The sequence below is a fragment of the Gorilla gorilla genome, chromosome 1, assembly GCF_029281585.2.
Source record: "Gorilla gorilla gorilla isolate KB3781 chromosome 1, NHGRI_mGorGor1-v2.1_pri, whole genome shotgun sequence".
Taxonomy (NCBI): domain Eukaryota; kingdom Metazoa; phylum Chordata; class Mammalia; order Primates; family Hominidae; genus Gorilla; species Gorilla gorilla.
In genome coordinates, this window is record NC_073224.2 from 219020119 (window position 1) to 219036699 (window position 16581).

Genomic DNA, 16581 nt, shown 5'->3' on the forward strand with positions numbered 1-16581 from the left:
CAAGTATCTGGGACTACAGGCATGTGCCACCATGCCTGGCTGATTTTTTTTTGTAGAGACCAGGTCTCATTCTGTTGCTCACGCTGGTCTTGAACTCCTGGACTCAAGCGGTCCTCCTGCTTTAGCCTCCCAATTGCTGGGATTCCAGGTATGAACTACCATGCCCAGGCTTTTTTTTTTTTTTTTTCAAAGTGGGTCTTAAATCTATTGCCCAGGCTGGAGTGCAGTGGCACAATGATGGCTTGCTGAAGCTTCAACCTCCTGGGCTCCCACCTCAGCCTTCCAAGTAGCTGGGACTGTAGGCATGGACCACCATACCTGGCTAATTTGTTAATTTTTTTTTTTTTTTGAGACAGAGTCTCACTGTGCTGCCCTGGCTGGAGTACAGTGACGCGATCTCAGCTCACTGCAACCTCTGCCTCCTGGGTTCAAGCAATTCTCCTGCCTCAGCCTCCCGAGTAATTGGGACTACAGTCATGCCCCACTACGTCAGGCTAATTTTTTTGTATTTTTAGTAGAGACGGGGTTTCACCACGTTGACCAGGCTACTCTGGAACTCCTGGCCTCAAGTGATCTGCCCTCCTTGGCCTCCCAAAGTGCTGGGATTACAGGCGTGAGCCACTGCTCCTGGGCCTAAAAATTTTTTAGAGGCAGTGTTGCCCAAACTCCTGGTCTCCTGCAGTCCTCCTGCCTTGGCCTCCCAAAGTGTTGGGATTACAGGCATGAGCTCCTGTAGCTTATCCAATAAATGATTGTGTGTGTGTGTGTGTAATTTTTCTTTTTTTGGAGGCAGGGTCTCACTGTTACCCATGCTGGAGTGCAGAGGCATGATCTCAGCTCACTGAAGCCTTGACCTCCCAGGCTCAAGCGATCTTCCTGCCTCAGCCCCAGAATTAGCTAGGACTACAGGTGCTTACTACACACCCAGCTAATTTTTGTATTTTTTGTAGTGATGGGGTTTCGCCATGTTGCCCAGGCTGGTCTCGAAACCCCTGAGCTCAAGCAATCTGCCCTCCTCTGCCTTCCAAAGAGCTGGGATTATAGGCATGAGCCACTGCACCCGGCCTCATTTCATTCTTTCAGCAGTGTCTTTCGCAGAGCAGTTGTTTTTATTTTTATTTTATTTTATTTTATTCTCATTATTATTATTTTTTGAGACAGGGTCTCACTTTGTTGCCCAGGCTGGAGTGCAGTGGCACAATCACAGCTCACTGTAACCTCAGCCTCCCCTGGCTCAGGCAGTCCTCCCTCCTAAACCTCCCAAGTAGCTGGAACTACAGGTGCGTGCCACCGTGCTCAGCTGATTTTTGTATTTTTTGTGGGGACAGGGTTTTGCCATGTTGCCCAGGCTGGTCTTGAACTCCTGGGCTCAAACAGTGCACCCACCACAGCCTCTTAAAGTGCTGGGATTATAGGCATGAGCCACCATACCCAGCCTGTTTTTAATTTTGATAATATTGAATTAATCAACCTTTTCATTCATGATTGTGCTTTTGCTGTCATATCTAAGAAATATTTGCGTAAACCCAAGAAAACAACACTTTTCTACTATGTTGTCTTTTAGAAGTTTATAGTTTTAGGTTTCACATTTAGCTTTGTGATCCAGTTTTTGTTGAGTTTTGTACAAGGTGCAAGATAATAGGTCAGGGTTCTTTTTCTCCCCTTTCTTGTGGATGTCCAGTTGTTCCAGCACCATTTGTTGAAAAGATTATCCTTTCTCCATTGAAATGTTTTGGCATCTTTGTTGAAAATCAGTTCATCATGTATGTGTGCATCTGTTTCTAGACTCTACATTCTTCTTCATCTAGCTATGTGTCTGTCCTCTGGCCAACACCACTCTATCTTTATATAGAAAGTTTTGAAATCTGATTGTGTGAATTCAATTCTCCAACTTTTTGTTTTTCTTCAAAATTATTTAGGCTCTTCTAGGGTTTTGTGTGTGTGTGTGTGTGTCTTTTCATATAAATTTTAGAATCAGCTCCTTGTTTTCTACCCAAAACAAAAAACAAAAGGCCCTATTAGGATTTGGATTATGATGTATCTGCAGATCACTTTGGGGAAAACTGACATCTTAACAATAATGAATCTTCTAATACAAGAACATGACATATATCTTCATTTATTTAAGCCCTCTTTGATTTCCTTTATCAGTGATTTATAGTTTTCATATTTTTTTCCATCTTTTTTGTTTTGAGACAGAGTCTCACTCTGTTGCCCAAGCTGCAGTGCAGTGGTGTGATCTCAGCTCATTGCAACCGCTGCCTCCCAGGTTCAAGTGTTTCTTCTGCCTCAGCCTCCCGAGTAGCTGGGATTATAGGCATGCACCACCACACCCAGCTAATTTTTCTATTTTTAGTACAGATGGGGTTTTGCCATGTCGACCAGGCTGGTCTCGAACCTCTGGCCTCAAGTGATCCACCCAACCTTGGTCTCCCAAGTTGGGATTAAAGGTGTGAGCCACCACGCCTGACCTTTTGCTAGTTTTTGGCTAAATATTTTGTAGATTTTGGTGCTGCTGTAAATGGTACTTAAAAAAAATTAATTTCTGGTTATTTATTGCTAATACATAGAAAAGCAGTTGATGTTTGCATTTTGACATTGTATCCTACAATTGCTAGATTGACTTATTCTGGTCTTTTTGCAGATTCCTTATGATTGTCTATGTAGACAATTATATCTTCTCTGCATAGAGTTTTATTTCTTCCTTTACAATCTACATACCTTTTATTGCTTTTTCTTTGCTTTATTTCATTGATTAGGACCTCTGGTATGATACTGAACGGGAATGGTGAGAAGAAACATTTTTTGCATTATTCTCAATCTTAGGGGCAAAAATCATTTTGCCTTTCACCTTTAAGTGGAGTTGTATATCTCCTTTTACTAGTCTAGGAAGATCTCTTGTATTCCTATTTTTTTTTTTTTTAGAGTTTTTACAACATTGTTTTAAAAGACTCCTGCCTAGTGTTTCATACCATTATTTATATTATACCATAATTTAGACAAATTTCTATTTTTTTTACATCAAAGTTATTTTCTGTAATGAGTTATGTGGCTAAAGTATTTTTACATATCTCTAAATATAAATACGTTTCTAAAAGTATAATTACTGGTTCAAAGGTTACATACACAGTTTTAAAGCTTTTGATATACGTTGTCAAATTGCCCTTAGAAATGTTAACAGATAATGCTCCCACCAGCTTAGTGTGTATATACCTATTTCTAGAATTCTCCTCAGTAGTGAAAAGAAGGTAATTTTTGACTATTTGTTAAAATAGATTAGTTTAATTGTTTCTGTGACTAGTTCACAGTCCTTGTTAATAATTTGAGAAGTTGAACTTATATATTATTTTTAAAATTAATCATTACAGAAAGCACCATATTGTCACAGTTACTCTAATGCTTTTTTCTTTTTTGTGGCCCTTCTAGGAGCTTTTTAGAAAAGTTCGAAGTATCTTAAATAAATTGACACCACAGATGTTCAATCAACTGATGAAGCAAGTGTCAGGACTTACTGTTGATACAGAGGAGCGGCTGAAAGGAGTTATTGACCTGGTCTTTGAGAAGGCTATTGATGAACCCAGTTTCTCTGTGGCTTACGCAAACATGTGTCGATGTCTAGTAACGGTAAGAAGAGAGGAAGGAGTAAAACCAGAAATCTTCAAGAGGTATATTCTCCCCTCACTACACATTCTTCCCAGAAGTGTTATTGGGGCAACATAAAGGGGAGAATATATTTTTAGTATTTATTGATATAATATTCTCATTATTAAAGACAATCTTGCTTTATTAAAACGTATACTCCCCTCTGGAGGAGATATGAAGTCTGGACCGAAATGGGCATGAGATGGGCCCATTCAACATAAGAAAGATAGAGTCAGGTTTAAATTAGTAATGTAAAATTATCGTCATGGGCAACAAATTTTTCCCGTTTGTCTCTTATGGAAAGCAAGCAAATGCATGCTTCCACATTTAATTAAGTTTGAAATTTAAAAACACGTTGATTCTAATTCTAATCTCTGTGAAAATGAAAGGATAGTTGTTCTGTAGTCAAAAAGGTTTCAAAGCTGATAATTTCATGTCATAGAAACTGTTAGGTTTCTCTCCCTTTACATTGTCTGAAGCCATTTAATCTCCACAGCCTGTCAAATCTAGGGCAAGACAGAGAGGGAGACCAAAGAGCTTCTGGTTAGTGTTCATTGTCCTCTATTCCATGGTCATAAACTGCCATGTATCATCTGTTTTCTCTTCCTGTTATTGTTACCGAGGTACTTGTGTCAGAAATGTCTGTCCTTTAACATTTGGATTTTTTCTTAATTATTACAACTCGTTGTCGTGCCTTGCTGCTTAGAAACAAGCTATGAAAATGCAAAATTCTCTCATTCTACCAATATTTTTGACTACCTATGTCAAAGGTAGGTAAGTCTTTTGGGGTTTGGAAAAGTCACATCTTCTGTCTTAAAGGAATTCAAAATCCATTTTGAAAATAAGTATTTCCAAGAAAAAAATTACTTAAAAGGTATTTTGTGATGTAGCAGTATCTTAATGCCTGAATGGATGGTTAGACCGAAAAATAAGTTGGAAGAAAAAGAAAACACTATGTTGGTGGGAGAGTCACAAAACTTTTATAAAGCAAATAGAGTTTGAGTTGGACCTGAGACAATGGGAAATACACATTTGGAGAAGAAAGAACATATTCTAAGCGGGCTCAAGTCTGAAGCAGTAAGTGTGGCTTTGGAGTCGCAGCTCTAGGTTTAAAATTTAAAGTTTAAAATTAAATTCCAGGCTGGGCAAGGTGGCTTATGCCTGTAATCTCAGCACTTTGGGAGGCTGAGGTGGGCAGATCACCTGAGATCAGGAGTTTGAGACCAGCCTGGGCAACATGGGGAAACTTCGTCTCTACTAAAAATACAAAACTTAGCTGGGTGTGGTAACAAAAATTAGCCAGGCATGGTAGTGTGTGCCTGTAATCCCAGCTACTTGAGAGGCTGAGGCAGGAGAATCACTTGAACTCAGGAGGCTGAGGTTGCAGTGAGCAGAGATTGCACCACAGCACTCCAGCCTGGGTGACAAGAGTGAGACTCTGTCTCAAAATAAAATAAAATTGAGATAAGAGAAGATAGTTTCTACTCTGCCACTTCCTAACTTTATGACCTTAGAACAGTTACTGATCTCTTTAAGCCCCTGTTTTTAATCCATAAAATGAGATTAATTCATACCATTTATAATATTATAAGGATAAAATTAATTAAAATAAATGAGATTACAAAATTTCTAGCCCAGTGTTTGGCCTGTAGTAAGCCCTAAATAAATTGAAACTATATTAGACTTTTTAGGTCCAATTTGTGAAGGTTTTGAATGTTGGCTATAGAATGAGGATGATTATTATAATAAAAATAGTCTATTCAGCACCTACTAAGTTGCAATATGGATCGAGGCTTTATATATACATATTATTTTTAATGGTTATTCTAATCCTGAATGGTCAGTGTTACTAGCCCCACTTTATTGAACCAAAAGCTGAGCTTGAAAAGGAAAAATAACTTGCTCAGGGTGATGTAACTAGTAAGTGGCATTGCTAGAATTCAAATCAGGGATTATTTAACTCAATCACTTGCCATAGTGCCTCCTGATGTGCCATAGTTATATGGAAGCAAACTAATTCTCCATTTCTGGGCTCTCATTTTCATTGTGGTAGCCATGACATCCATGACTCATTAAAATTAGGACTAGATCCCAGATCCTCTGGATCACACTTTAATGCTCTTTCCCAGTTTTGAATTTTATCAGATAGGCAGTTAAGTAGTGTGTAGGTGGTTTAATGGAGGAGTGATATTGATGAAAATGGCCTTTGAAATGATCTGGCAATAAGTACAAATTGGATTGGAATAGGAAGAAATTACAGACAAGCCACCCACTTACGAGACTTTTGAAAACTTTATTGGATTGTTTTATTTATGTATTTTGCTTGAGACAAGGTCTTTTGCTGTGTTGCCCAGCAAAAGTAGCATGAGTAGCAAAAGTAGTAGGAGTCCAGTAGCATGATCATAGCTCACTGAGGCTTCAAACTCCTGGGCTCAAGCAGTCCTCCTCCTTGACTATAGGCACACACCACCACCAGGCCTGGCTATTTTTTTATTTTTGGTAGAGATGAGGTCTTACTATTTGCCCAGATTGGTCTCAAAAACTCCTAGGCTCAAGTGCTCTTCCCGCCTTGGCCTCCCAAAGCACAGGGATTACAGGCAGGAGCCACCTCCTGGCCTCCTGGATTATTTTAAATTATAAGATGACAACCTATTTGAACAAGTCAAATGGTATAGTTAATACAGTTATTAGTCTCTGCTTGCAGCCCCAGCCAGTTAATCTTCCTTCCCTATCAGATGGTCACTGTGAATGGTTTTGATGTAATCATCTATAGTTTTCTTCATGTTTATAAAATCACATGAAAATATGAGTATGTATAAAGAGGTTTTTTTGGTTTTGCTTTAATTGAATTATATAAATTATTTTCAGTTTGCTTTTTTTTTTTTAACTTAATAAATGTTTTGGGCAGCCCTCTAGGTCATTACAGATAGATTTTACTCATACTTTTATACTAATTGCATAATATTTCATAATATGCATATACCATAACTTGTTCAACCATCTCTCTTCTCTCTCTCTCTCATATGTTCGTTTATCCTTGTATTCTGGAGCCTGCCTCCCTCCCTCCTTTTCTTGTCTTTCTTTTTTTTTTTTTTTTTTTTTGAGACAAGCTCTCACTCTGTATCCCAGGCTGGAGTACAGTGGTGTGATCACAGCACACTGCAGCTTCAAACTCCTGGGTCCAAGCAATCCTCTCATCTCTGCCTCCCAAGTAGCTGGGACTACAGGCACATGCTCAGCTAATTTTTGTATTTTTTTGTACATGTAGGGTTTTGGGGTTTCGCCATGTTGTCCAGGCTGATCTGGAACTCCTGAGCTCAAGTGATCTGCTTGCCTCAGCCTTCCAAAGTGTTGGCACCATAGACGTGAGCCACCATGCCTGGCCTCTTTCTTCTTTTCCTTCCCCTTCCCTTTCCTTTTTGTCTTGCTCTGTCACCCAGGCTAGAGTGCAGTGGCAGGATCTGGGCTTACTGCACCCTCAACCTTCTGAGCTCACATGATCCTCCCACCTCAGCTTCCTGAGTAGCTGGGACCATAAACATGCACCACCATGTCCAGTTAATCTTTAAATTTTTTATAGAGACAGAATCTCAATATGTTGCCCAGACTGGTCGTAAACTCCTGGGCTCAAGCAATCTTCCTGCCTCCTTCCCAGAGTGCTGGGATTATAGGCGTTAGCCACTGCACCTGACTTTTATTTCTTTAGTGTATGTTTTTAATGTTTTAAACTTTTTTATTGAAATATGACTAACTATGTGCTTTCTGGGTTGAAATTCTTCATTTGTTGCATTTGCCAAATTTAATGATGTAAATGCTGTCCTCAGGACTATTTGTAATCTACTGACAGTTTGACAAGACTCACAAAATTACTGTTAAACAGTTGTCTGTCATAAACCAATACGAACCAGCTTCAACACACCAACGCAACATGCTTACAGAAAGGTATACAAATCATTACTGTACAGCTCAGTGTATGTCAGTGAAGTGAATACACCTTAGACCCTTTTCAATACTCTTTAGTCTTTTTTAAAGGTAACTAGGACCAGGTGCAGTGGCTCATGCCTACAATGTCAACACTTTGGAAAGCTGAGGCGGGAGGATTGCTTGAGCCTAGGAGTTTGAGGCCAGACTGGGCAACATAATGAGACTCTGACTCTACAAATAAAAAATTAAAAAATGAGCCAGGCATGATAGTAGTCCCACCTGTAGTCCCAGCTACTAGGGAGGCTCAGGTGGGAGGATCCCTTGAGTCCAGGAGGTCATGGCTGCAGTGGACCATGATAATACTATGGTACTTACTCCAGCCTGGTGACAGAGTGAGACCTAGTCTCAGGGAAAGCAAAAAAGGTAACCACTGTCCTGACTTCTGACACTGTAGTTGATTACTTTTGAGGGATTGAGAGACTGAAATAAAATGGTAACAGTGAACATAGAATCATAGAATCCTACTACACACATCAAACATTATAGGATTATTAAATATCTAAATTTGAAAAGCTAACCTTTTATAAGAAAATCAAGGAGGCTATTTTCATGAACTTTTGAGTAGGGAAAGATTTCTTTAGCAAAATTCAAAACATGAAGGATAAAGGTATAAGATTTGACTGTTAAAGTTTATAATCTTTGATGCAGCAAAAGATACTATAAATAAATACAAAGATAAAACCACAACCTAGGAGTATCTGTTTGGAGTGCATTAACTGACAGAATATTAGAATCCAGAATTAAGGAAGAAAAAGAAGCAAATCAGTAGGAAAAAAACAGCCTAATAAAAATATGGGCAGTTCATAGAAATGAAAATCCACTGGTTGATAAACTTTAGAAAAGATAATCAATGACAGCACATCTCAAAATAAGACATTTACCTGGCCAACAAATATATGAAAAAAAGTTCAACATCACTGATCATCGGAGAAATGCACATCAAAACCACAATGAGATACCATCTCATGCCAGTCAGAATGGCGATTATTAAAAAGGAAACAATAGATGCTAGCAAGGCTGTGGAGAAACAGGAATGCTTTTACACTGTTGGTGGGAATGTAAGTTAGTTCAACAGTATGACGATTCCTCAAGGATCTAGAACCAGAAGTACCATTTGACCCAACAATCCCATTACTAGGTGTATAACCAAAAGAATATAAATCATTCTACTATAAAGACACGTGCACACGTGTGTTTATTGCAGCACTATTTACAATAGCAAAGACATGAAACCAACCCAAATGCCCATCAATGATAGACTGGATAAAGAAAATGTGGTACATATACACCATGGAATACTATGCAGCCATAAAAAGAAATGAGATCATGTCCTTTTCAGGGACGTGGATGAAGCTGGAAGCCATCATCCTCAGCAAAGTAACACTGGAACAGAAAACTAAGCACTGCATGTTCTCACTCATAAGTGGTAGTTTCACATTGAGAACACATGGACACAGAGAGGGGAACAACACACACCAGGGCTTGTTGGGGGAGGGGGGTTGAGGGGAGGGAACTTAAAGGACAGGTCAGTAGGTACAGCAAACCACCATGGCACATGTATACCTATGTAACAAACCTGCACATCCTGCACCTGTATCTCGTGGTTTTTTTTTTTTTAAGGAAAAAAAAAAGACATTCAATTGTTATTCATTATTAGGGAAGTGATAAACTAAGAAATATAAACCATAGTTCTGTAAAATTCACCCCCACTAGATTGAAAAAAAAATCCCATTTTAAATGTTTTTAAAGATGAATACAACCATTTATGAGGGCAATTGGGCAATAATGTTGAAGATGTTCATGTACTATGCAATAACATCAAATTGCTAAATGTACCAGATATTTACAAACGTGAAACAACAAGAACTCTCACATACTGATTGCAACAGCCACTTTGGAAATTGTTTAGCATTATATACTAAAGCTGAAGTTTTTCTGCCATAACTAGCATTTCAATTCTTAGGTATATACACAACCAATAAACATACATATCTCATATGCTAGGAAATATATACAAAAATGTTGTAGCATTTTTTATACAGGAAAGAAAAATGAAAAAATGCCTGTTAATAGTAGAATGGATAAATCGTAGCATGTTTATACAAGGACAGTGAATCTGAAGTACAACTACATGGGCATGGATTCTCACAAGAGTAAGTTTGAGTAAAAGAGGGCAGACCCAAAAAGATACTACATGATTTGTTATTTAATGTTCAAAAATGAAACAAAAACTAACTTTGGTGTTTGGGGATACCTGTCTATAGTGTTAAAGGTTGCATGTTTTCTTTGTGAAACGAAAGCAAGGCTGGGCTCAGTGGCTCACAGCTGTAATCCCAGCACTTTGGGAGGCCAGGGCAGGCGGATTACCTGAGGTCAGGAGTTCAAGGCCAGCCTGGCCAACATGGTGAAACCCCATCTCTACTAAAAATACAAAAATTAGCTGGGCATGGTGGCGCATGCCTGTAATCCCAGCTACTTGGGAGGCTGAGGCAGGAGAATTGCTTGAGGCAGGGAGGTTGAGGTTGCAGTGAGCTGAGACCATGCCACTGCACTCCAGCCTGGCCGACAAAGTGAGGCTCTGTCTCAAAAAAAAAAAAAAAAAAAGGCAAGAAAGTTATAAAAGTCTAGGAGGCTTTTGTATAACTTTGGAGACAGAGGGTTGTGGATGTGCTTTGGAAGGAAATTTAAGAGGAGCTTCTGAGAAGCTTTCAGTGTTCTGTATCTTGACCTGGTTACCATACCTGGTAGTATTTATGGAGTTTGCTTTTTCATAATTTATTGCTGAACCTTAAAAAATTTTTGAAACAAAAACAAGCAATAGAGTGAAAAGCTTAAAAACCACTATAGGCTTTTAAGTTTTACTGTAATATTTAGTTTCTTAAAAACTGAAAAAGTGGCCAGCTGTGGTGGCTCATGCCAATAATCCCAGTTGGGGAGGTCAAGATGGAAGGATCACTTGAGCCTAGGAGTTGGAGACCAGTCTGGGCAACATAGTGAGACCCTGTCTCAAAAAAAAAAAGTGTGAAAAAGCTGGGTGTGGTGGCATGCACCTGTAGTCCCAGCTACTCCAAAGGCTGAGGCAAGAGGATCACTTGAGCCCAGGAGTTCAAGGATGCAGTGAGCTATGATGGCACTGTTGCATTCTAGCCTGGGTGACAGAGCAAAACCCCGTCTCTAATATATGTGTATACACACACACACACAGATTTTTTTTTTAAGCAAAAGATCTAAAACAAATATGGCAAAATGGTAACATTTGGACAATGGATACCTGAGTGTGTGCTATATTATTTTGTACTGTTGGAAAAGAAATGAATTAGCTGGGCATGGTGGCGCACGCCTATCACGCCAGCTACTTGGGAGGCTGAGGCATGAGAATCACTTGAACCCAGGAGGTGGAGGTTGCAGTAAGCCAAGATTGCACCACTGCACTCCAGTCTGGGTGACAGAGCGAGACCCTGTCTCAAAAAAAAAAAAGACAGAGAAAAGAAAAGAAATGGAGTCTACCCAATTGCTTTTTCAAGATGACATGTCCACGGGCCAGTGTTGCCCAAAAGTGAAATGCCCAAAATTGAGCTGTTAGTATGTGTTTCAGCAATGCTGGCATAAGCAGATTTGTTTCCTTCAAGCCCCTGTTTACTATGCTAATGTTTCCTGGAAAGATCTACTGTATACAACATTTTCCAAACCTCTAGACCACAGGCATTTAAAAGAATTCCCTTAAGGTAATTATTAGCTTGAAAAATAATACCTCCCAACAGAATCAAAGAAACTGAAGACAGTGAATAAAAAATTGAACTAGTATCTGGAAGTCTGGTCTCAACCAGGGACATTCCCTCCCACCCCCACTTCAGGACATTTGGCAGTGTCTGGAGGCCTTCTTGGTTATTGGTATGGCATCTTAGTGGGTATGGGGTGAGGATGCTGCTGAGCTTTCTATAGTGCACAGGAGAGCCCTCCACAAGAAATAATTATCCTACCCCAAATGTCAGTAGTGTTGAGGTTTAAAAACCCAGCCTAGATTGTTGAGATTGTAAGATTTAGGAGAATATGTGTTCCCATTGTTTAGAGCAGTTGTTAAGCCATTTTTCTCTTTCCATGTCATTCACATTGATTGCACACCTCCATTTAAAACCTCTTTTGTAACTTTGCAGTGATTAGGTGAATCCTAGAGTATAAAATTATTTTGTTTGTTAATTTTTTCTTGAAGTCTTAAAGGGTAGGCCTTTAAGAAAGATTCTTTTAGATTTATAGAGGAAATTGATATAATGGATTCAGCTTTCCCTCGTTGCTCTGTAGTACTGTATACACACACATACAGATACATATGTACATATCCATCCATATATGCAGCTGCCCGTGTCCACCAAGCTCTACTAAGGCATACCATACAAGGCTTGAGGGAGTCATAAGAGATGGTCAACTCCGCCTCTGGAGTATTTTGCTGCTTCTGCTAGTTCAACTGGAAATGACTGAAGAGGCCTGTGAGACTCCCTTCATGAATAATAAAGCATTTAACTAGAATTCAGCATTTCTTTTTGGAGGAGGACATCTGAATTAAGTGGCAGGTGAGGAAGAGTGGACAAGAGAAATGTTGTCCTGTATCTAAATCTGTACTTAAGTACAATTTTAAATTGGATTATTAAAACTTTAAATTGCTGTGCTTTTGTCTTAATTATAATTGAAATGAGAATGCTCATCTCAGAACCCCTCTAGAATATAAACTCCAAGGAAAGGGACTTTTTCTGTTTTGTTCACTGCTGAATTCCCAGTGCCTAGAATGATTCTTGGCAGGTAATAGTTGTGAGTGAGTAGGTAAATGCCTGAATGAAAGAATAACCAACTTGAAAGAGTTTCTTTTATGCCCTGAGACTGTAGTTTTGTTACTTTTTATCTGTGCTGTGGGAGACATACATACCTCAGCTACAAAGAATGGCACTAAAGGCAGATTTTTAAGCATTCTGTATACTGTTATGCCAGATACAGAGCTTGTAGTATTGACACTTTAAGTGTTTAAAAGCAAAACATGAGGAGAATGACAGGACTGAGAATAGGAAGAGACACCGAGAGAAAAAGAGAGGCAGTTAAATCCCATAAAAAATAAAGCCCGGAATTGCAGACATGACAAGTCAGCCTTGGGCAACAGCGAGTGACTGGTCAACCGGAGGAGGAGGGATTTGTAACTGTCCTGATGGAAGATTTTATAATGTGTTGAAGAAAAAATGATCAGAGATGACGTATACTTTCATAACTGACCACTCCCTTTTGAATCTTGTGCATATCCTTTAACACTATACCTCTTCAGGTATATCTAACAGAGATCCATTTTGATAGATGTGTTCATAGTATGCAGAGTATTATGTACAGTTTTGGCAGGGTAAATTGCCTAACGTCATGATATAACCACTGATAGAAAATAGTATGTCACCATGGACCTGAGAGTTATGTTGGTTTATTAAACAATTTTTTTTAAATTACTGTATTGCTGTTTACTTCACTTTTTTTTTTTTTTTTTTTTTGAGACGGAGTCTTGCTCTTTCACCCAGGCTAGAGTGCAGTAGCACAATCTCGGCTCACTGCAAGCTTCGCCTCCCGGGTTCAAGCCATTCTCCTGCCTCAGCCTCCTGAATAGCTGGGACTACAGGCGCCCGCCACCACGCCCAGCTAATTTTTTGTATTTTTAGTGGAGACGGGGTTTCACCATGTTAGCCAGGATGGTCTCAATCTCCTGACCTCGTGATCCACCCGCCTCGGCTTCCCAAAGTGCTGGGATTACAGGCGTGAGCCACTGCACCCGGCCTATTTACTTCACATTTAACAGCAAACTGTCCTTGGCCAGGAGTAGTGACACATGCCTATAATCCCAGCTACTCAGGAGACAGGTGGGAGGATCACTTGAGCCCCGAAGTTTGAGACTAGCCTTGGCAACATAGGGAGACACTGTCTCCAAAAAAAAAAATAAAATAAAATTTAAAGTAAACTATCCTCTAGAAACCAGAGTTTTAGAGTTAGCACAGAGGTGCCATTTGCTTACATTATCCTATTCATTACAAGTACTTTACTTCACACTAGCACATGATTTGGGGGCAAAACTACTGCTGGGCCATGGGTTGCCATTAACATCTTTATGTTCTGAGACAGCACTGAAAATCCTGAACATGCTAAGCCAAGGCCAGGACTTACCATTCCATTTTCATTTCTGTTTGATTGCCGTAATTACTACACTGCTGACAACCCTTGATGATTCTCTAGAATTTGATCCTTTTGGGGATAAGCATGTCCACCCTCAATGCTAACAAATATGTCAGCAGTATAGGCCCTGTTGCTTGAAGAAAATTACTACCTGATGCTGACAACATTCATATCTAAGATTGCTGAGTGACCTGTATGTGGATGGGTCTCTTTACACTAATGCCACATTGTTAGTTTACTACTGTATAAAAATAAAAAGGTAGGTGCTTTCTAGTGAATTCAGCTTATCAAGCAGCCTTACTAAAACATTCTCACCGACTCCCTTGCTCCCTTAGAAAAAGAAACCCGTCCCGAACAACCCATTTAAACACACATTTTAGTGTTGATCATGGACTGTTAAGTGAAAATTGCAGTTGTCTAAATAGATCCTTTTCTCACTGTCACATACCTTTCATTCTTGCTATTATCCATGATCATATTTGCATGCATCTGCCTTGTCCACTGTTGTGTCTCTGAAAAATCATAGTTTGAAGCCCTGACTCTTACTATAATTACATTAGGAGGTGGGTGGGGGGCAGTAACTAGGTTTAGTTGAGGTCATGAGGGTGGAGCCCACACAATGGGATTAGTGCCCTTGCAAGAGGAAACACCTGAGCTGTTTCTCTCCCTGTCATGTAAGGATACAGTGAGAAGTCAGCCATTTACAAGCCAGGAAGAGGGTCCTCACCAAGAACTTAATCTGCCAGTACCTTGATTTTGGACTTCGCAGCTTTCAGTACTATGAGAAATAAACTTCCATTGTTTAAGCCACCCAGTCTATGGTATTTTGTTATAGCAGCCCAAGCAGATTAAGGTATCCACTCTTCATGTTCTGTTCCAACTAACCAATCTCAGTGGGTCTCTTGACCACCCAGCGTCCAGCAGACAACAAGTGCTCACTTACAGCCCTGTCAAATTTACCATCTCCTAAGGACAAAAAAAAAAAAAAAGAAAAAGAAAATCACCATGAATCACTATTCTCAGAGGATATGTTCTCACTGGCCCCTGTCCATATTTCCACAGCCCTGTCAACCATCCCCAGAGGGTATTAAGATCATGTTCCAAAACAAGTCTTCAAGGAGCTGTATAGCTAGGTATTCATTCATTCAGAGATACATTTTTGTAAATCTGTAGTCATTCTGCTAGTTATTCAGCTTTAATACTTCCACGTGAATATATCTGAAAAGTTTATGCATGATTATGTGTTCTTTATGCCCCAATTCATGTGAAATTCCTCTTGACCATTATTTTGGGATAGCAGACTTTTGTTTCTCTTGCATTTTGTGATTTTCTCTTTATTGCTTAGTGAGCTAACTTTGCTTTATCCTTTCTTTGATAGCTATGTTATTACAATATAGGTTACTCTTAATGTTTAATCATAGACCTGTCAAATGAAGTGTTTAATATAGCCATACTAGTTGTTGATTGGGCCCTTACTGTGTGTCAGCCACTATTTGCTTTTCCTTAGATACCTCATTTGATCCTCCCAATAACACCTCCTAAGAGATAGGTATAATACCTCACCCCATTTTTGAAATAGAGGTTTGGGGAAACTGAGTGACTTGGCCAAAGTCACATGGCAGAGCTGGGATTGTGACTATGTCCAGAGCTCCCTTTTCACCAGCTATTTTATCATGTTCCTTAATCTACAATCATTTTGGAATATCTCATTCTGCAGGTGTAGGGACTGAGGTTCAGTGAGGTAACTCTCAAATTTACATAGTAGATTAAAGAGCTGGGATTCAGTTTCTGATTTTGTGACTCATATTCCAGCACTCTTTCGATTTCAGTTACAGCTTATTTATCTGTGGCTTATTAAAGTGCTTCCATGCTGAATGCTCAAGCTACCCTCTCAGATGGACATAGAGGCTGTACCTCCCTTGTTTTAGATGACAAAACTGAAACTTGGATTAAAAGAATTGCCTTTGTTTATATAGCAAGTAAGCAAAACTTTTGATACTTAACCCAGCTCCTCTAAAATAGTCTTTCCTGCACTTCTCAGCATATGGCAGTGGCTTAGATTTTCATATTGTTTGTTGTCCTCATTTCTCTCTTTTCTACACAGTAAATCTGTAATGTAGGAAACATCTCTTTAGAGATGATAGATTGTGGGCCAGACTATTACTTTCTTGTCAGTCAGTTATACACTTAATGTCAATACAGATGATGGAGGTAAATATGCCAAGATGCTGGCTAGGATTTTGTGGCTGGTTTAACTTATGTTCCTATAAAGCAGCAAATTGGATATAACTGCTGATGTTTAGAAACTTTAGTTCTAAAATCTAATGTCATGTTGGTGCTCTTGTATGCCAACCTGCTTTTGAATATACTTCTTGGTTCTCTTTTGTATTTCTTAGTCCATTATTGTGTATTCTGGGTCTTATATAAGAGAAGGTAGATTCAACTTTTGGCTTTTGCTTTGGAAAACTCTTGCTTTCATGTAGCATTTCTTTTCTTGAAGGCTGACTTGTGTGACTTTAGAGTAGGCCTGACTGTAAAATTATCTATAGTTGCTTGCATTTATGTAGCCTAAATTTGGAGTTAAGGATACAGTAGACTTTTCTCTGGTTGTCTAAAAAATTATCTGAAAATCTTCCCCTCTTCCTAAGATAATGTCTCCTGCTGAAAGGAAATATGCAGTGTAACACATGGTTGATTATTACTGGATCTGTTAAATGATCTTTCATACATCGTAGGGAATACATTGGAGAGTGTGCCATCAGT

At 39.2% G+C, this 16581-nt stretch overlaps 1 protein-coding gene across 34 annotated transcripts in view; it reads left to right on the plus strand.

Moving 5' to 3' along the window:
• The window catches only part of EIF4G3 (eukaryotic translation initiation factor 4 gamma 3), a 365343-nt gene that overhangs the window by 293249 nt on the left and 55513 nt on the right, over positions 1 to 16581 (plus strand). For all 34 annotated transcript variants that reach the window (XM_063702106.1, XM_031011513.3, XM_055386789.2 and 31 more), the window contains one exon: positions 3427 to 3624. In XM_063702106.1, the coding sequence (XP_063558176.1) occupies positions 3427 to 3624 (198 nt within the window). The remainder of the gene's footprint in view (positions 1 to 3426; positions 3625 to 16581) is intronic.